This window comes from Heteronotia binoei, chromosome 11 (genome assembly GCF_032191835.1).
Source record: "Heteronotia binoei isolate CCM8104 ecotype False Entrance Well chromosome 11, APGP_CSIRO_Hbin_v1, whole genome shotgun sequence".
Taxonomy (NCBI): Eukaryota; Metazoa; Chordata; class Lepidosauria; order Squamata; family Gekkonidae; genus Heteronotia; species Heteronotia binoei.
In genome coordinates this window covers 30,533,976-30,554,448 of record NC_083233.1, presented here as the reverse complement: position 1 = coordinate 30,554,448, position 20,473 = coordinate 30,533,976, and the positions used below count along the sequence as shown (strand labels likewise).

The 20,473-nt window shown below is 43.8% G+C and overlaps 1 protein-coding gene across 3 annotated transcripts in view; it reads left to right on the top strand.

Moving 5' to 3' along the window:
- Positions 1-20,473, top strand: part of LOC132578874 (protocadherin-11 X-linked-like) — a 1,063,113-nt gene that overhangs the window by 141,816 nt on the left and 900,824 nt on the right. For all 3 annotated transcript variants that reach the window (XM_060248968.1, XM_060248967.1, XM_060248969.1), the window contains one exon: positions 13,502-14,085. In XM_060248968.1, the coding sequence (XP_060104951.1) occupies positions 13,546-14,085 (540 nt within the window). In that variant the 5' untranslated portion in view covers positions 13,502-13,545. The remainder of the gene's footprint in view (positions 1-13,501; positions 14,086-20,473) is intronic.

The following is a 20,473-nucleotide window of genomic DNA, read 5'->3' as shown; positions in this document are numbered from 1 at the left end:
AAGAGTGTGGTTGCCTGTGACCCTTTTACCCATACAGTCACACTGCTGGCAATGTCTTATTATGCAAATGAGTATGAATTACATCGTTAATTTACAAGCAAAAGTTCAAGGTAAAAAATAGAAGATCCAACAAGCTTCCACAAGCATTCCTGTGGGAAGCCATTCTAAAAATACAAAATGCTTCTATGAAAATGGAATTCATAAACAGCTTGTCCGATTTAACACCTCTTGTATCCTATGTGTACGGAAATTTGATTAATTTGGTTTTGGGGTGCTAAAGTTTGCAGCTTGTTTGAGCACTTTAATAAGTCCTATTCCAATTGCACTATGTTGTGTGGATATATGAGAAATAGGTCCAGCTCAAGATGACATTGCGTTGTATCAATAGGAAAGATCTAAGCATGTACTTATGTTCTTTCACACTGGAAAGCCATAAATATGTTGATTACCCTTTTGGCTTGATTGCAGCCATGCTAGACCTCTTCTAATAAAGGCTCTACTGTTGAGGTTCTTTTCCATCTTCATTTACCCACATTTTCCCTGTATCCATGCAATAAACACTATAACTGAATGACCATGTTTGGATGTTAGAGCAAACACCTCCTGATGACTGACAAGTTAACAGCCAATACCATGTCTGTTTACTTGGGTGTAAGTCTCTGATGGAACTTATTCTTAAGTATGAATAGGTTTATGCCCTGAGACCTGTAGTCCTGAAGTTCTTTAAGCCTCATCTCCGAGTCTAGGAGTAGATTTGGGCTGCAATGTATCAACAGCTGCCTGAAGGATAGATGCTGTGGTGGATAGATACCTGGTAGGATATCCAGAAAGTGTGAATTTGGAATCTGTTGACAACTGAGCCTTTCACACAATCTGATAATCTGCTGTCTATCCCATGCTTATTCCACCATTCTTCAAGGAGTCAGAGCAGCATGTGAGGCTCTCCTCTGTTCTCCGTATGGCTTTAGATTTGAATTAGGGTCTTCTGGATACTAGATTACTCTGAGCACTTCACCACACCAATTAATTAATTGTTTAATGGCAGCATATATACTATAGCTGGGAGATCATAAGATTGTCTGGCAGCCAGAAGTTCTAGCTCTTTTAGTGCCATACACCACTAGGTGGCAAGCTAGACTTGTTTTTAAGGCAAAGGGTATTTCCGAGGTGGTTTTACCATTGCTTGCCTCTGCATCATGACCCTGATATTCCTTGGAGATTTTTTGTAGTGAGAACTCCTTTGCATATTAGGCCACATACCTTTGATGTAGCCAATCCTTCTGGAGCTTGTAGTAGGCCCTGTACCAAGAGCCCTGTAAGCTCTTGGAGGATTGGCTACATCAGGGGTGTGTTGCCTAATATGCAAAGGAGTTCCTGCTACAAAAAAAGCCCTGGAGATTACCTGTCCATATGCTAGTTAAGGCCAACCCTGTTTAGCTTCTGAGATCTGATGAGATTGGGCTAGCCTAAACTATCCAGGTTAGGGCTGTCCTGACTTGATTGCTACCCAGTTACCTGCACCTACCAAAAAAAAAAAAGTCAGAGCAGCAAGGTTAGTGGTGGTGCAAATAATATTCTGAATCCACTGAAACATAGGTGCAACTTGGATCAAAAAGAGGGTGGGTAGTAAAAAATCAGCATTGAGAGGCTCTTCCTTTCAGTAATCCAAGCTTTATTGAGATCTCTGGTGCATAAACTAAGACTCTCAAGAAATCTTGTCTCCTTTTTTTTTTCCCCTCTGCAAATATATGACAATATGATGCAGAGGCATGCTCTTGTTCTTGCTTCTGTTGACAAACCTCCAGTGTCAGGCAGCTGTGGTATATCATAAGTAGCAACTCTCTCTGGGATTATAGTTTTATAGTATAGTGGCTGGTTCTGCTTTCTTCATTTGAATTGGGTAGCAGGGGCCTGATTACTATGTGTTTTGTTTTCTTGGTGACTTCCCAGGGAGCTTGTAACAGTGTTGCTTGTTTTTGTTTTTTTTAACATGGACTTTTAAATCTCCCCTCCAGAAACAAAAAGATGAGAAAGGGAGCAAAATTGAACAAAGCATATTGCATAATGCAAAACCCTCTTAAAACCTTAATAAAGCAATAATTCATAGGATACATTCTGTCCATATCTGAGGTTCCAAAAATAGTCTTTTTGTCTGGAAAGCTGTTTCTTTCTTTCTCTCCCCCACCCCTCGCTTTTCCTGCACTGCTTTATGAGTCAATGTTGTTAATGTATTCCACATGTTCTTAATCCAACCTTTGACTGACAAGTCTTCTCCTCCTCTTCCCTGTTAGCACGCAATAATGGAGTACTTAATCCTTTATTGCATATGGTTATTGGTCATTATTATAACTTACCCATGAGGTGCAAACCATCTTGCATTCAAAGAACAGAGACCCGTTTTTAAAGAAAAGCAAAAGGTTTTGTTCATAGTGCCGAATTAATCACCTGCACAGGGGTGAGATTGGAGGCAAAAAAAATGGGGCTGGATGCAAAGGTTCCCTTCCATTTTGGAAGGCACTCTTCAGAAAGTTTAAATCCAGCCCCATGATCCTACTATGTATTTTTCTGGCTGTCCCAGCAAATAATGCCATTCTATATGAAATGAACATAATGCCTGACAACAGAAGGGTGAGCCCCTGCAAATTTCTGAGGCCTTCTGTAAAGGTGTATAGTATAGTGACAACAAATTACGGTGTGCCATTATGTGCTGTGAGTGCCTTGCCCAGATGCCGCTTCAGTGGCTGCTGATTGTAAATGGGTGGGAACTTGCAGTGCTGTGATATCCCACCCTGTGTAGTTCATAGGCTTTTCACGTTACATTTTGGGGCAGGCAACCTTGCATGCAGGAAGTGTGAGCTAAATGTGGTGCTCCCGGAAGGTATGGCATCCCCCCCTCTTGGCAGCAACCCATACCCTGAAAAAAATGTGCTCCAATTGCATGTACCAAAGCATGAAAACATGCACATTTCCCTATTCAGACAAAATAGCAACCATGTGTATTGGAACTTTGCAGTACATGCTCATGTTGTGCATGGTTAAAGGTAAAGGTAGTCCCTTGTGCAAGCACCAGTCGTTTTCAACTCTGGGGTGATGTCGCATCACGACGTTTTCATGGCAGTCTTTTTAATGGGGTGGTTTGCTTGCCTTCCCCAGTCATCTACACTTCCCCCCCCCCCCCAGCAAGCTGGATACTCATTTTACCGACCTCAGAAGGGTGGAAGGCTGAGTCAACCATGAGCCGGCTACCTGAACCCAGCTTCCGCCGGGATCGAACTCAGGTCATGAGCAGAGTTTAGGACTGCAGTACTGCAGCTTTACCACTCTGCACCATGGGGCTGCTTTGTGCATGGTTGGATCCCCCCAAATGGAATGTCTGAAAAGCTCTTATTATTGTACATTGATAAGGGAAAGCAGGAGATGTACTTTTTTGTGGCAGCCAAGAATTGCTTGAGTTGTCTAGTTTATCTCTTTTTCAGTTCAGAATTTTAAACAAATCAGAATTTAGGCATATCAGAGTAGTGGCATAAACTGGAACAGTGATAACATTGATAGTTTTCCCACCCACCGCATTTATAAATCTTTAGGCAGTAGTTGCATAGCCTGTGCATTGCAATATAATTTATGAAGATATTTGTTATTGCGTTAGGATTATTTTTTTATCCTTATGGGTTTGCAAGCAGGCTTAGCATGAAAACTGTAAAACACAAGAGGGAAAGACTCGAGTTAGTTTTATAATCCCAGTGCTCACATGTCAACTGGTATGGTTAAAGAAAAGAAAAAAAAACCTGTCTATAGACATTCGCATGATTGACTGTTTCTTTTCCTTTAATGTATGGCTATTTACAGAACAGTCTAATAAAAAAGGTGAAGAATAAGCTGCAAGCACATGGAGAGACTGTGCAAAGCAATGTTTTACTGAGGGGGGATTATTGTGAGTCACTTCAGTTTAATTCTATCTTGCACAGTTCCTACAAGATAATGTATATTTAGTGTGCATGAATGCAAGCCCCAGACAGCTTTTCTACTGGTGAAAAAGGGAATGCTTATGGTAGAGATCATGGGACCTTCATGAGACAGGCTCTGTAAGGAAGGCAGAACTTGGAGACAGATTTTAAAAACTGGCTGATTCCAGGCCCTTAATCAGATGAAGTGATTTAATTTGCAGAATGACATGTGTCCTTTAACGTATGGAATACAATAATCCTATATAATATGGCTGATGCAGAGTGACCATGGCTTTTACCTGGCTTCTCTCTCTCTCTCCCTCTCTCTCCCTCTCTCTGGGAGCATTTATTTCAGTTCTTAATTTATCACAGTTGTCCTGTTCTTCCTCTAAGGAGCTCAGAGTGATATACATGGTGGTTTATCTTATTTTATCCTCCCAACAATTCTGTGAAATAGGTTAGCCTGAAAGTGAGGCAGCTCAAGGTCACCCCACAAGTTTCATGGCCAGTGTTTGGATGAGTGGATTCCTCCCTTCCACTGTTGTTCTAGAATTTCTCTCTGTGCTGCATTCCATGTGAAAAAGTTTCTGGGAACTGGACTACATGGAGTTTTTTAATTGCTACATCTTTCTATTACTTGAGATTATTTGTATTTCCATTCTCATGTTGTTAATGTAAATGTGTATTATTGATAAATCCCTGCAAAAATGTCTTGTGGTGCATCTAGAACTGTGGTGGCTTACTTATGTGCATGTATGGCCCTGAGTACTAGTAAAACACCATCCAATAAGAATACTCTTACGTCTACATCACACCATCATATCAGGGTTGCCTTTTATCATAATGGTTAGGCATGTGCAAAGGGGAAATGGATACCAAGAAGACAAAGGAATCAAAAGCGGCAGCAAACTGCACATGCGTAGTGCTTGGTACAAAATTAGTAAGTAAAAGAACAGCAGATAATTCCTCATTTTTTTAGTTACTAGGAATAAGACTTGTTGTGAAGAAAAATACAAAGGGCTCTAGAAGGAGGCGCCAAAGTTCATGTCTTCATACTAGCGTATGACAACACTGATATGCTGCTATATAAGAAATATGCTGATGACTTGTTGGAAAGGGATCTTAAAAGCTTGTCACGGGTGGGAACTGTAGATTTGATGGCAGGATGGTACACAGACCATGGTTTCATTGGTGGGCATCATCATTTCCGCATCATCTATGTCACTATTCTGCTTGTTGCAAGGAACTTAAGATGGGCCTGTAGCTTGAAATCAGAGCACATCTTGCAGACTTGCACACACAATGTCCCTGGTAAAACCTATGGCATATCCAGCTATAAGCCTTCTGATAGCAGAGGCTGTCCATGTGATAGGATCTGGGGTTGGATCCTGTTGGTACTTTTCACTACAATGGATATAATGATGTTGTTCTCCTAAGCAATTTCAGAGAGCTCTGAGAGAGAGCAGAGAAGAAGTGCTACAAAGGTGAGGTTTGGCTTTCTAAGCAGCTGGGGAAGTTGCTGAGAATTTCTGAGTTTGTGTGACTGTGTGATTGCTGAAAATTCTGAGTTTGTGGTTGCTGGGAAACTGCTGTTTGTTTGGTTTGAGTGGGCTGAAGGTTATTGTTGCTGATTGATTAGGAGTGGCTGTGTTCCCCACCCTCTGCATTATTAAGCTGCACCTTGCCAGAGGCTGAGCACATTTCAGAGAGCTCTGAGAGAGAGCAGAGAAGAAGTGCTACAAGGGTGAGGTTTGGCTTTCTAAGCAGCTGGAGAAGTTGATGAAAATTCTGAGTTTGTGGTTGCTGGGGAATTGCTGTCTGTTTGGTTTGAGTGGGCTGAAGGTGATTGGTGATTGTTGCTGATTGATTAGGAGTGCCTGTGTTCCCCACCTTCTTTGCATTATTAAGCTGAGCCTTTCCAGAGGCGTGAGCCGAAGGGTGAGAGCTAAAGGGCTCTTGGCCTGTGGCTCTTAGCCTGGGGGCTCTGTCAGGAACCCAGATTCCTTGTGTTCCCAATAAGGTAAGTAGACCCTCCAGAAGGAAAACCACATAAACAAACAGAATTTAAAAAGGGACTGTATATTTTTGAAAAAAAGCTATCATGAACGTAGAATGCCAGAAGGTGGGTGGGGCCTTTCCAGTGTTTTGCACTGAGTGTCACATGTATGACTATCTGTTCACAGGACAGAAATCTTGGGTGTGTGCTCGATGCAAGGAGCTCCTGGTCCTCAGGGAACAAGTTTGTACCCTTGAGGCAAGGTGACTGACCTGGAGAAGCAGAGACAGTCAGTTAGGCACTCGGGGAAGACTCTCAGGGACATATTAGATGAGCCCCACTTTGAACATGGCAGCCCCATTGCTGCCAGGGAGCATGAGGGTCGAGAGGGAACAGGGCACCGGGCTGAGGATAAGGGGAATGCACCCTCAGTAGGAACCTCTTCTTCAGTTGGTGAGTGGATATCCTTTCATGCCAAGGAATCATCCCTGGACAGGGAGAGAAGGGGGGTCTTGGTAGTTGGTGATTCGATCCTTAGGCAACTGGACAGCTGGGTAGCAAAACCGTGTACTGACCGTATGGTGACTTGCCTGCCTGGTGAGAAGGTAGTGGACATTATGTGTGTTGTAGATAGGCTGATAGACAGTGCTGGGGAGGAGCCAGTGGTCGTGTTGCATGTTGGCACCAACAGTGTGGGGAAATGCAGTCGTGAAGTCCTGGAGGAAAAATGTAGGCTGCTAGGCAGGAGACTTAAGGCCAGGACCTCCAAGGTTGCCTTCTCAGAAGTGCTACCTGTTCCACGTGCAGGGCTGGAGAAACAGGCACAAATTAGAAGTCTCAATGTGTGAATGAGACGATGGTGTAGGGAGAAAGGGTTTAAGTTTGTTAGGCACTGGGATGCTTTCTGGAACAAGCGGGAGCTGTACAAAAGAGACAGTCTCCGCTTGTCCCCAGATGGAGCCAAGCTGCTAGCGCTTAAAATCAAAAAGGTGGCAGAGCAGTTTTGAAACTAAATCTTGGGGGAAAGCCGACAGGAGATGAAATGCCTCTGGTTCGGGAGGACTCATCTCAAAGAGATGAAGGGTTAGCTGTTACTTTTCTACCAGGTAATGGATCAGAGTTGTCCACTGAGATGGTGACAAACAGTATGGGCTGCCTGCCAAAGTCTCGAGGCAGCAGGAGGAAGGTTGCAGGCCTAATTTGCCTGGGAAATTATAGATGTTTGTATACAAATGCTAGAAGTGTTCGAAGTAAAATTGGTGAGTTGGAATGTTTAGTGTTGGGGGAAAACATAGACATTGTGGGAATTTCAGAAACTTGGTGGAATGAGGAGAATCAGTGGGACATGGTGATTCTTGGATATAAGTTATATTGGAAGGATAGGGAGGGAAGGGTTGGAGGTGGGGTGGCTCTGTATATCAGAGAGGGTATACAGTCCAGTAAGACTGAGGTCAAAGAATTAGATTCCCTTCTAGAAATGCTTTGGGTTGAAATAGAGGGCCCAAGAGGAAATTTAAATATGGGAGTTTGTTATCGCCCACCAAATCAAAAGATAGAGGATGATTATAATATGATGGAATGATTAAAGATAGCAGCTAAATGTAAAAACTGTGTTGTAATAGGTGATTTTAACTACCCGCAGATTGATTGGGTCAATGTGTGTTCAGGTCGAGAGAAAGAGATTGAGTTTCTAGATGCTCTCAATGACTGTGCTATGGATCAGATGGTCACAGAACCTTCCAGGGGTGGGGCGATCCTGGATTTGGTCCTAAGTAATGCCCAAGACTTGGTGAGAGATGTAAAAGTGATCGCACCACTTGGGAGCAGTGACCATAATGTTATTGATTTCACCATTTGTATAAATAGAGAGTTGCTCCAAAAGACAAGCACGACCATGTTTAACTTTAAAAGGGGTAAATTCTCTGAGATGAGGAGGCATGTGAAGAGGAAACTGAAAGGAAAGGTGAATGCAATCAAAACCCTTGGGGAAGCTTAGAGGCTATTTAAAACTACAATCCTAGAAGCTCAGATAAAATATATACCACAAGTTAGGAAAGCCACAAACAGGTATAAGAGAAAGCCTGCATGGTTAACAAACAAAGTAATGGAAGCTGTAAAAGGTAAGAAGGACTCCTTTAAGCGGTGGAAAGCTAGTCCAAGTGCCCAGATTGCCCGGAAGTATGGGCTGTGTCACCAGGTCCAGATGGCATACATCCAAGAGTTCTGAAACTACGCAAAGTTGAACTTGCGGATCTTCTGACAAAAATATGTAATCTTTCACATAAATCTACGTCTATTCCTGAGGACTGGAAGGTAGCAAATGTCACCCCCATCTTTAAAAAGGGTTCCAGAGGAGATCCGGGAAATTACAGGCCAGTCAGTCTGACTTCAATACCAGGAAAGTTGGTAGAAACCAGTATCAAGGACAGAATGAGTAGGCACATTGATGAACACAAGTTATTGAGGAAGACTCAGCATGGGTTCTGTAAGGGAAGATCTTGCCTCACTAACCTGTTACAGTTCTTTGAGGGGGTGAACAAGCATGTGGACAAAGGGGACCCAATAGATGTTTTTTACCTTGACTGCCAGAAAGCTTTTGATAAAGTTCCTCATCAAAGGCTCCTTAGTAAGCTCGAGAGTCATGGAGTAAAAGGACAGGTCCTCTTGTGGATCAAAAACTGGCTAATTAATAGGAAGCAGAGAGTGAGTATAAATGGGCGGTCTTCACAGTGGAAGACGGTAAGCAGTGGGGTGCCGCAGGGCTCAGTACTGGGTCCCTTGCTCTTTAACTTGTTCATTAATGATCTGGAGTTGGGAGTAAGCAGTGAAGTGGCTAAGTTTGCAGATGACACTAAATTGTTCAGGGTGGTGAGAACCAGAGAGGATTGTGAGGCACTCCAAAGGGATCTGTTGAGGCTGGGTGTGTGGGCATCAATGTGGCCGATGAGGTTCAAAATAATGTTCAACTTTGTGTTCTTTCAGAATTCTTGGATGTATGCCATCCAGACCTGGTGACACATTAGTTTTTAATTCGTCAATCAGTTGTAGGACCTCCTCTCTTGTCGCCTCAATCTGCCTCAGGTCTTTCAACATCCCTTCCAAAATTAGTGGTTCTGGAGCGAGCAAACACTTCTCATCTTCCACAGCGAAGACGGAGGCAAAAAATGCATTCAGATTCTCAGCCATTTCCCTATCCTCCTTTAGTAATCCTTTGACCCCTTGGTCATGCAAGGGCCCCAAAGTAATGCACATTGGGGCCAAGAATCCCAGCTACAAATACAAGTTGATGGGTTGTGAACTGGCAGAGAATGACCAAGAGAGAGATCTTAGGGTCATGACAGATAACTCACTGAAAATGTCAAGACAGTGTGCGATTGCAATAAAAAAGGCCAATGCTATGCTGGGAATTATTAGGAAGGGAATTGGAAACAAATCAACTAGTATCATAATGCCCCTGTATAAATCGATGGTGCTCTGTTGGAGTACTGTGTGCAATTCTGGTCACCGCACCACAAAAAGGATATTATAGCATTGGAAAAAGTGCAGAAAAGGGCAACTAGAATGATTAAAGGGTTGAAACACTTTCCCTATGAAGAAAGGTTAAAACACTTGGGGCTCTTTAGCTTGAAGAAACGTCGACTGCAGGGTGACATGATAGAGGTTTACAAGATAATGCATGGGATGGAGAAAGTAGAGAAAAAAGTACTTTTCTCCCTTTCTCACAATACAAGAACTTGTGGGCATTCAATGAAATTGCTGAGCAGTCAGGTTAGAACGGATAGAAGGAAGTACTTCTTCACTCAACGGGTGATTCACATGTGGAATTCACTGCCACAGGAGATGGTAGTGGCTACAAGCATAACCAGCTTCAAGAGGGGATTGGATAAAAATATGGAGCAGAGGTCCATCAGTGAGTATTAACCACTGTGTGTGTGTGTCTATGTATTGGCCACTGTGTGATACAGAGTGTTGGACTGGATGGGCCATTGGCCTGATCCAACATGGCTTCTCAACTTGCCTATTTTATTGTCCAGACTTTGCAAGAAAGTATAGACCAGACTTAGACAAGAAAGTATACTGAAGTGATGATAGGTTAACATGCATGGCTGGCTGTGATAGTGGTCAGAAGTCTGTGATAGATTCAGCTTGGTGGGCTACAGGTTATGGAGGCCTGGAAGAGAAAGTACCTTGCACAAAATAGTTGCTGGACCACTTTGTTGATTTGGTGTAAGCAGCTTAAGGTACTCATGTTTTCCTTTTGCCCTGTATGCAAAAGGTACAATTGTTCATGCCATTGGTCATTCCACTCTGGTTTTGTTTGTGGCAGAAATCCAGGCTAAACAGATCTCATTAGATATTGGGTCAGCCCTGGTTAGTACTTGGATGGGCGACTATCAAGGAAGTACTGGGTCACTGTGCAGAGGCAGGCAATGGCAAACCTTTTAGTGTTGAAACCCCTGTGGGATCACTATAAATCAGCTGCAATTTGACATCACTTTAAACACAGAAATCTCTGTTTGCAATGAACACAGAGTTGCTCTGTCTGGATTAAAGGGCACTTGCATGTTCATCCTGAATCCCTCCCTATCCTGGAAAGTCTGCTACGATTCCCACAGCAGATTCACAATTGTGGTTGAAGCTGCTCATTTTTTAAAAGAATTTGATATTTTTGGTGGATATCTGTTGCTCCAAATAGAATATACAGCCAAATGGGGAAGAAACCATGACAGAAGCGCTAATGTGAACTCTGTCAGCACAGTGCTGCCACTTAAACGCCGATTAATGCAACACTTCGCATCGATAAATGGCTGCCAACTTTAGTTCAATATTTTAAACTCACATTTCATACAATGATGGATTTAAAAAAAAAATCTATACAGCCTATTCACCACTGAGTTTGTAACGCTACATGTAAATGGGTGTTGAGTGGTAAAAAAAGGGATTAAAATAAGGCAACGTAAATTGCAATTTGCAGTAAAAAAGGATGGATCTTACAATAAATATTTGCATGATTAAGAGAGGTCTGTGCAGTTGGTTCCATATACTAGGCAGCTCCCTCTATGCAAATTATTCCTTAAAAAGTGATTTTATTGCTAGAAGCAAATTACCACCAAACAGGAGCAAAATTAAGAAGCCTTGTCAAGGAAGGAAAGGTACTTTTTTCATATGGAAATTGGAAATGGGGGACATGCTTTTAACAAAATCTGCTGTTCATGTCAGTTGATAAAAATTCCTGTGGGTTTTGCAGGTTGGCTATTGCACTCGTACCTGTACTTTCCTAGGTGGCAGCTTTAAAGGTGATGACAGTTATGGATATGTTTTCCCTGCTAGGGAGGAGAGATGCCTGTCAAATCAACTAGATTTGATTGAGAAGGTGGCATTCTTAGGAGGTTGTAGGGAATAGGCAAACCCTTCCCCCTTTATAAAATAATCTGCCATCACTCCTGCCTTATGCTGATGCCACAGTTGTTGCTGCTTGATTGTTTCAAATCTGCATTTTCTGCTTAGTAAAAAAAAAAAATAGAATTGTTATATGTGGAACAAAGGAAATGCAACTACTAGTGAGGAAAAGGCAAAATAATCATTGTTGTGTATTGTCCAAAACTGAAGCATGCGTGTGCTCTCAGAGCAGTACCTTCAAGACATAAGAATGGACTTGATCGGTAAGCACTTGGGCAGGCACCAGGAGTAGCTCTTAGCTCATGATAGCTGATTGTGGTGGCAAAGCACTTCAAAGATTAAGTGCAGGCTAAATAGGGAAGGCGATGGGCGATGCCAGCCTGTGGCACAGCGCACTTGCGGCCGGCTCTCCAGCGGCCTCACATCTACAGCAGCTGATAAAGGTATTTCCTTCTGAGATGCGGGCTAGCCAATTCCTTGTTTGACATAAAACCATTTGCTGTTTGTTCTGCCCTTTGGAACCTCCGTCTATTACTTACTAATGCATTTCATCCGCTCTTGGCTGAGTTCTGCCAGACGGGCGTCACTCTGATTAGCTTTCCCTGCCAGCCGGAGTTCTCATATGAGAAAACAGACAGGACTATCTGTCCTTTTACAGCCAGGAAGCAGTTTTGCTCCCACTAAACTTGGCTGAAAGATGAAAAGAGGGAGGCTCTTATTGACGAGCCTCCAGAAGTACAGAAGCATGCTGGCAGAAGAACAATAAGTGAAAGATGGGTTGTCTGTGGAGCACCTTCTGGGGCTGGGCAAGGCCCTCTGGCCATGGCTGTTTCTTTTGAAAAGGAGGTTTCTAATCCAAGAGTTGCATAGTTGAATACTTGATGTGAGATGAGTAGAAATTATATAACCCATCAACAGGGGCCACTTTGTAGAAAAATAGTTGGTGGAGATCATCCAGGGATTGTTATGCAGCTGCATCTACTATTCAATGGACAAGATGGGGAGGAAGAGGGGGAACCCTCAGAAAGATTCAGGAGTTGTGCTCCTGTGAGCTCCCACTGAATCCGAGGCCTACCCATCAACCCTTCACAGATTATGCTGGATAGTTTGGATCATGGCATTCCACAAATTGAAAGCAACTGTACTGCAGAAAGACTAAATAGCTTGAGATGGCATGTACAAGAAGGCCTAGGAAGACAGGGGTGGGAATGTTTGTGGGGGATTGGGTAGGGTGGTTGAGTATTGAGCTGGGGAAAGTTTGCTTTTTGTCATCCTCCACAGGAAAATGACATTACCGCAGGCAGAATGGCTTCCTTCAATTGAGCCATCAGAGATGCTGGGGGTCATGGTGTCCTTTTCTCTCCAGCGTGCAGATTTAAAACATTGTGCCATTTCCCATGCCATCTGAACTGGCTGGCAACAAACTGTGGTTTGCTCTTTTGGCTACTAACCAGAATTATACTGAAGTTTGTAATTCTGGCTTGTAGCCAAGAGCACAAGTTGCATCTTGAAGGAACATGTGAGTCAGAAGACTTTGCAGCTTGTTCGTTTCATGGGCAAGGTTGGTTTATGATGTGTGAATGTAGCCAGTGATTAAACCCAAACAGCCTTTTTGGTGAACTATTCATGCATATTATTGTTTCTCCAATCCCAGAACTAAAAAAGAAAAAAAGGCATAGAGTTCTGAGGAAATCTAACTTGAAGAGATACAGGCCTGCGTAGGTTGCTTATCATGTCGTTGCCTGACCTACCCCGGGTTCTGAGGGATTTAAATCAGTTCCATATTAGGTTGGAGCTTCTACAGTTGCCAGTAGATTGTACTTGTTCAAAGAAAGATTTAGAGCAATGGCATTGGCTGGCTCATTGTACTGGATTGCACAGGGAAGCTTTGTGATTCTACTCTTCCCAGTCCATGAAGTTTCATAGTAGAAAGGCCATTTGTAACAGCTTTGTATAGCTGGTATTTCCACATGTACCAACGTTAATAACAAAAGTGGAGAACGTTCTTGACCTAGTTTTCAAGCCACTGTCCAAGCATTTGCTCTTGCTTAGCCTTTCTTCCTCTCTGTCCCCTTTTAAAAAATCCATCTTCTGGCTGTTGACATTTTTGCAATGCAACCCTTTTTAATGAGCTGATGTGTCTCCTTTTTTATTTTTTCAGTTCTCCTTGGCATTTGGCTAGACAACTCCTTAGCCATTCTGGAGATGGACTTGCTTTCCGGGACTTACCTCTTGGCAGTCTTGTTAGCCTGCATCGTGTTTCAGTCTGGTGCACAGGAGAAGAATTACACAGTACGGGAAGAGCTGCCAGAAAATGTCCTAATTGGCAATTTGCTTAAGGACCTCAACCTGACCCTGGATCCCGATGTGCCCCTCTCATCGCCTCTTCAGTTCAAGCTTGTGTACAAAACTGGGGATGTTCCGCTGGTCCGCGTGGAGGAGAATACGGGAGAAATATTCACCACTGCCAACCGCATTGATCGGGAAAAGCTTTGCTCTGGCATTTTTAGTGAGAATCGTTGTTTTTATGAGGTAGAAGTTGCCGTCCTGCCTGATGAAGTCTTCAGGCTAGTCAAGATCAGGTTCCTGATTGAGGATATAAATGACAACGCTCCTCTTTTCCCATCCACGGTCATTAATATCTCCATCCCCGAGAACACAGCCATCAATTCCCGTTACTCTGTCCCATCGGCAATCGATCCTGACATTGGAGTGAATGGCATTCAGCACTATGAACTCCTTAAGGTGAATGGTACTTTCTTTTTAAAGGTTATTCTGCACTTTGTGTTTCTTTCTCTCTCTCTCTAATTTTTTTGAAGAATGTAATTTATAGCAATGCATATGTAAAAAAACAAAAGGAGACATGGGAAAGTTAAAAATCATGAGAGAAAGCAAAAGATGAGGGAAGCTAAAAAATATAGCAGATAGGTGTGACAGAGGCATGGCAGGCCATGAAGCAAAAAAACATTTCTCATGTGTCTTAAAACAAAGTCTACTATGTGTTTTCTTTTGCTGTGATTTTTCTGTCTGAGACACCTAAAGTGGTAGACCTATTCCTGATTGGGGCCTGCACCAAAGAAGTGTGTGTGTGTGTGTCTGTCTGTGCATGTGTGGGAGCATGCACAGATTCTTGAGAGCCAAATCGTATGTATATTTAACCAATTCCTTTTCCCTCTGCATAAGAGATGCATAAGGTACAAGAGGGAGAGAAGCATTCCAGACCTCCCCCCTCCAGCCTTCATCCTGCAACCTGAATCTCAATTAAACTGGATTTCAAGACACAATGATATTTGGTGTTTATATGAGTGATCGCATAATTTTACAGTGTAATCAGCTCAACCAACATGGGCGATGTTTCCTTTCAGCACTAGTTAGTCTAGACTTGCCAAGCCGTTGGACCTGTAAGAGCTGTACGCTTAGATGGTTCTCAAACCGTGCAGCAATTTTGTATTTGTCTGTCAAGGAAAAGCCAGATGTAGGAATCTACTTAGTGAATGTGACCAGCAGCCCTGGCAGTGAAGCATATGAAAGCGAACATGGGAGCCCCGTGGAATAGAGATATGCGCTGAAGCAAATTAACATTCTCGGAGAAGCAAAGAGGAAGCCCTCTGTCTGACTGGCTCGATCAGTCTGCTTTGGTAATGCTTGGGTAGGTTAATAGTAAAGGGAAATGAAAAGTTATTCGCAAAAAAAAAGAGGCAATGGTAATGATGGCCATTCTCTAGAAACGGCAGAACATTTGACATTACAAATAAGAAAGTTTGCTAGCATTGAGACGAGTGGGGATAGTCAATTTCTTTTTTTCTTGATGAGAAGTCTCTGAAATGCAACAAATGGATGCATGGGGATGCATGTAACAAAAGAATATGTTACAATCACAGAGAGAAAAAATGGGGGTTAGCACAGAAGCTGTCCGGTGGCCAAAGAAGGCAGAGGGCAGTGGAGTTGTGTCCTAAGTAGCTGCTGGCCATCCCTGCCCTCTGACTCACCCCAGAGACAGCCCATAGGGTCAACATCAGGCTGGGGCAGGCCCTTGCTTCCCGCACTTGGCCTGGCAAAAGGCTGCCCTCCCTCTTACCCCTCCCTGCAGCACTACAAATGGGACACGGGTGAATCTGGATCCCTGCTTGCAGCTCCAGTGCCAAGGGGAGGGGTTGAGGCAGGCATCCCAGGCAAAATTTCTCCCTACCAACACGTTCTTGTTTGATTTACAGTTGAAATAACACCCAAACACACCATTTTCAGGAAAAAGTGGAATAAAATTGGCCACAGCTTTATCGGTTACAGCTGTAGCAAGCCTTGGCACAGCATGGGGTAAGGATCCCACACATTGACTGACCCGCCTGCCAATGGATGTTCCGCTGGTCACCTTGGGATGGCAGGTTTGGGATTCCGCTAGGGCGGAAGCCCAGAGGTGGTCTCCCCTGCCACCTGAACATGAGAGTAATCCCCTGGACATGCCCACAGGCTGGGCACATCAGTTGCCCCTCATACCAAGATCCCTTAAGGGGATCCCCACACTCTGGAAGTGGACATGCAGGCTGATTTTCCTGAGAATGAATCCAGCCCCATGCTGATAACGCTGTAAGAGCCAAACCTCAGCCGGCTCCCCACTCACAGTGTGCTTGTGTATTATTTCAGTTGAAACTGTAAATCAAACTTGAATGTGTTAGTAGGGAGGAATTTTGCCTGGGATCCTTCCTCAGCCCCTCCCCTTGGTGCTGGAGCTGCGAATGGATGTATGGAAAGGAAAAGAATGTGTTACAATCACAGAGAGAAAAACCACAGTATCACAGGAAAGAAGGGCAAAAAGTGCTTGAGTTTCTCTGCCTTTTGTGCCAAGAACTCTTATGTTCAGGCTGCTAGCATTCATGCAGTGTATCCACTGATGGAATTTATTGCTCTGTCTTTTTTTTTTAAGTATTATTATTATTGAGTTAAAACATTTTGATGTTACCTTTCAGTCCCAGTTCAAGATCCCCAAGATGGTTACTGTTCAAACATTGAAACAACGCATTAAAGAATTTCAGACATTAAAGCACATTTATGTAAAATATATAAAATGTGTAAATATGTAAAACATACATATTTATTTATTTTATTTATTTAGAACATTGATGAGCTGCCTTTCTTACATGTGGAGCTCAAGGTAGCTTACTGTATAGGAAAAAAATACATAAAATAAAATACACAAAATCCATACGGAACAGCATTTTGAATGGGAGTTTAGGGTTGCTGGTGAATTAATCAGACGTGTTCCTAAATGAAACTGTCTTCAGCTGCCTCTTAAAGTGAGTGGCCCAGGCACACCTCCCTGAGAGGTTGTTCCATAATCAAGGGGCTACCACTGAAAAGTCCCTCTCTTGTGTACTCGCCAAATGAGTTTGTTTGATTGATGAGGCAGCGTAGGGGGCCTCTCCCTGTGATCTTTATTTCTGAGCAGGAACATATGGGAGAAGACAGTCCTTCAGATGCCCCTGTCCCAAGCCATGCAAGCTTGAAAGGCCAAACTCAGCTTTTTGAATTGGGTAGTCAGTGTATTTGCTGTAGCATCGGGGTCACATGCTCCTGATGGCTGGTCCCAAGTTGCAGTCTAGCTGCAGCATTTTGTACTAGCTACAGCTGCTGAACACTCTTCAGTGATAGCTCCAAGTAGCATGTGTATACTGTATATTTAGAACAATTAAATAAAACATATAATATAAAGACATAAAATCTAATTGCATAAAAACACAAAGAGGGAGGAGTTATTGAGTAAGTGCCAAACAAAGAGTTAGGGACTGAATGCCAAACAAACAAGTGAAAAACTATCATCATCTACTGATGGATGACACAATCAAGGGAGAGAAGCAAATCTCCCTGGGGAAGGAGAGCAATGCTTCCCAGAAGGCCGTTTCTTGGGTTGCCATTAGGGATGGCCACACGCCGGGAAAAAACGGAGGTTTGTGAAGGTTTGTGGTTCAGAACCTTTCTGTTTAATGAACCATATTTTGTGCTGTGGCATGACCTTCAATAGCCGTTTAAAGGTTCCCTTTTGCAAGCCATGCCTCTGCAAGTGAACTCACCTGGGCATTTGGTGGGAGGTTCCACAAACTGAGGTTTGTGAAGTGTAAATCAGGCTCAGTTTGTGATGAGTTTTTGTTGGTAATTGGATTTACCCCCATCCCTAGTTTCCACCAATCTAGCCTCAGATGGCAGGGGCACTCAAAGCAGGGCTTTTAAAAATGACTAGAATGGTAGGGTAGGTTCATATGAGAGCTAAAAAAAAAATAAAAATAAAAGTAGTCCCCTGTGCAAGCACCAGGCAAGGCTCTGGGAGCACCAGGTCCAAATCTGCATTCCACCATGGAAGCTGGACAGTTCTGCCATGGAGGCTTGCCTACAGGTCCTTAGCCAGAAAATTTTTGGAAGGGGGGCAGGCAATAAAATTTCAGATGGAGGGGCCCCCTGCTCTCTCTGCCACCGCTTCTCTGGCAGCCCACATCTCCCCGCTGCTCTGGCAGCCACCGCTCCCTTCCATGGCACCTGCCCCTCCCTTCCTCCTGGCTCCTCCTGGGGCTCTTTCCAGTCCCCCCCCCCCGGCCGATCATGGGAAAAGCCACAGTGAGGCCGGCGCTCCTCTGCTGGCCTTCCAGCGCTCTCCAGAGCTTTAGCACTGTGGTGGCGGTGAAAGGAAGCACCAGCAAGCCCTGCAAAAATGCCCACTGCCTCCACTTTGGCTTTTCCCGTGATCGGCATGATCAGCTGTGGGTGGGGCTGGAAAGAGCCCCAGGAGGAGCCAGTGCTTCACGGGGTGGGAGAGAGGACGGGAGGGGGAGGTGCAGAGGGAAGCGGGGCCACGAGAGCTATACTAGTCAAAGGAGGGGCCATGCTAGTCAAAGGGGGTTTTTGATGGAGGGGCCAGGGCCCCCCAGGCCCTCCCTTGGCTATGGGCTTGCTTGCCCATTGACCTTAGGCCAGTCACAGTTTGCCTTATCTGCCTTGCAGGGTGATAGTTGTCAGGATAAAATGGTGGAAGAGAGAGTGATGTATCCTACTTTGAATATCTGTTGTGGGGAAAGTGGGATATAGATATTATATAAAGGACAACTTCCTTTCTCTATTCCCCTTATTCATTATAAGGGGAATAGAGAAAGGAAGTGAGGGAAAGATCTCTTCCTGTAATTAATACATTTCTACATCTATTGGTACAGACCTCAGAGTACATTTCAAACAATCTTTCTGTCTGTTTTGATGAAGCAAGCAGTTTTCCTCCATTTTTGCATGTACAGACTAGCTTCCTTCATTTAAGTGAATGGGCAGCCTGCACATGACACCATTCAGGATATGTCAGTGGGCAGTTTTGACTTCAGGTGATTTTTAAAAGATCATCTTTTAGAAGGAACCAGGACAGGATCTATGTTTTTTGAGGTGGGGAGCAAAATTAAAAAATGATGCCCCCTTTTGGGCCATTTTGTCTTATGGTCCCATAGGATACAATGGACTCCATGTCCAATTTGGTGCCCCCCCCGGCTGGCGCATGGGCCAAGCACCCCCTCTGCCCCCCCCCCCCCCCCCAGATCCGGCCCTGGAAGGAACAGTCCTTCCTAAACACTGATTTGTCAACTTTGTTCTTGCACTGAACTGCAAAATAAGTTCATTCAGGGCTTTCTTTGTAACAGGAACTCCTTTGCATATTAGGCCACATCCCCTGATGTAGCCAGTCCTTCTGGAGCTTACAGTAGGTCCTGTACTAAGAGCCCTGTAATCTCTTGGAGAATTTTCTACATCAAGGGGTGTGGCGTAATATACAAAGGAGTTACTGCTACGGAAAAAGTCGAGTTCATTTCCAGACTTTATTTCAGAAATTATTTTTCCCCTCAGATTGCTAGCTGGATACTAGCTAGTCAGAATGGACTGCAATGATTAGATAGATTTTGTTAAATAGATGGCTTTATAATGCCAGTCACGATGAAAGAGCATGCCTGTTCCCCTGTGGACACGCAGAGTATAGGTCTTTTAATAAAGAAAAGATAATAATGGGGAGAGCTTTATAAAGCATTGTTGTTAAGAAATCCCTTGACAAGGGCACTGTTGATGGACTGAACTTTTCCTTGTCGGGAGGTCATTGCAATGGTTCAGATATTCTTTGAGAGAACGGTTAATACATGAAGATTGCAACTGAATGCCATGGATTTTATTTTTCCCCTGGAGTTTTATGGTAAATAGGTCATTTATAAACCGGTTTACTTAAAAGGATGCATACTTTGGCATCACTGAGTAAAAATCTGATTTATCTGAACAGTGTGTGACAGGGAGAGAGAAGCGGCAGAGTCTTTTGGCCCTGGCCTCGGCCCAAACAGATTGAGCTAGTACCAGCTGAAGAAGAACAAGAGGTGTTTTTGCAACTGTTGCAGGGGAAAATGCTACTTGGGAGAAAAACGGACCATTTAATAAATGAGGAGGAGATGACATTAATGAGGATTCTGAAATAGCTGAGCTGCTAGATTGCTTTTTTTTTTTTTAACAAAAAAAGTTCTGACCTTTTATCAAGCAAAATAAAATATATGGCTTAGATATTTTAGAAGTAATGAAGGCTTTGCCAACAAATGCAGGACGGAGGTGGGCCAGAAATGTATAGAAATCAGTCATTTTCAGTTGCTTTGGGTTGGAGTATCGGCTTTGCTGAGGTGGCTAGCTAGCTGTTAATTTGAAAAACGGCACCGAGATGTGGTTTGAATGCTTAAGGGTTTTTTACCTATATAAAACCTGTGTGCTGCTTAGCTATCTGGCTCTGTCTGGCTTGAACTATCACATACAACACTGGATATTCTTTCAGTTCTATTAAAGTGGGCTAGAACAGGGGTGGTCAGTGGTAGCTCTCCAGATGTAGTGGTAGCTCTCCAGACTAATTCCCATTAGTCCCAGCCAGCATGGCTGATGGCTGGGGCTGATGGGAGTTGTAGGCAAAAACATCTGGAAAGCTACCATTGGCCACCCCTGGACTAGAAGATTTGTGGTTGATAGCAGGTAGGGTTGCCAATCCCCAGGTGGGGGCAGGGGATCCCCTGGTTTGGAGGCCCTCCCCCCGCTTCAGGGTTGTCAGAAAGTGGGGGGAGGGGAGGGGAATGTCTGCTGGGAACTCTGTTATTCC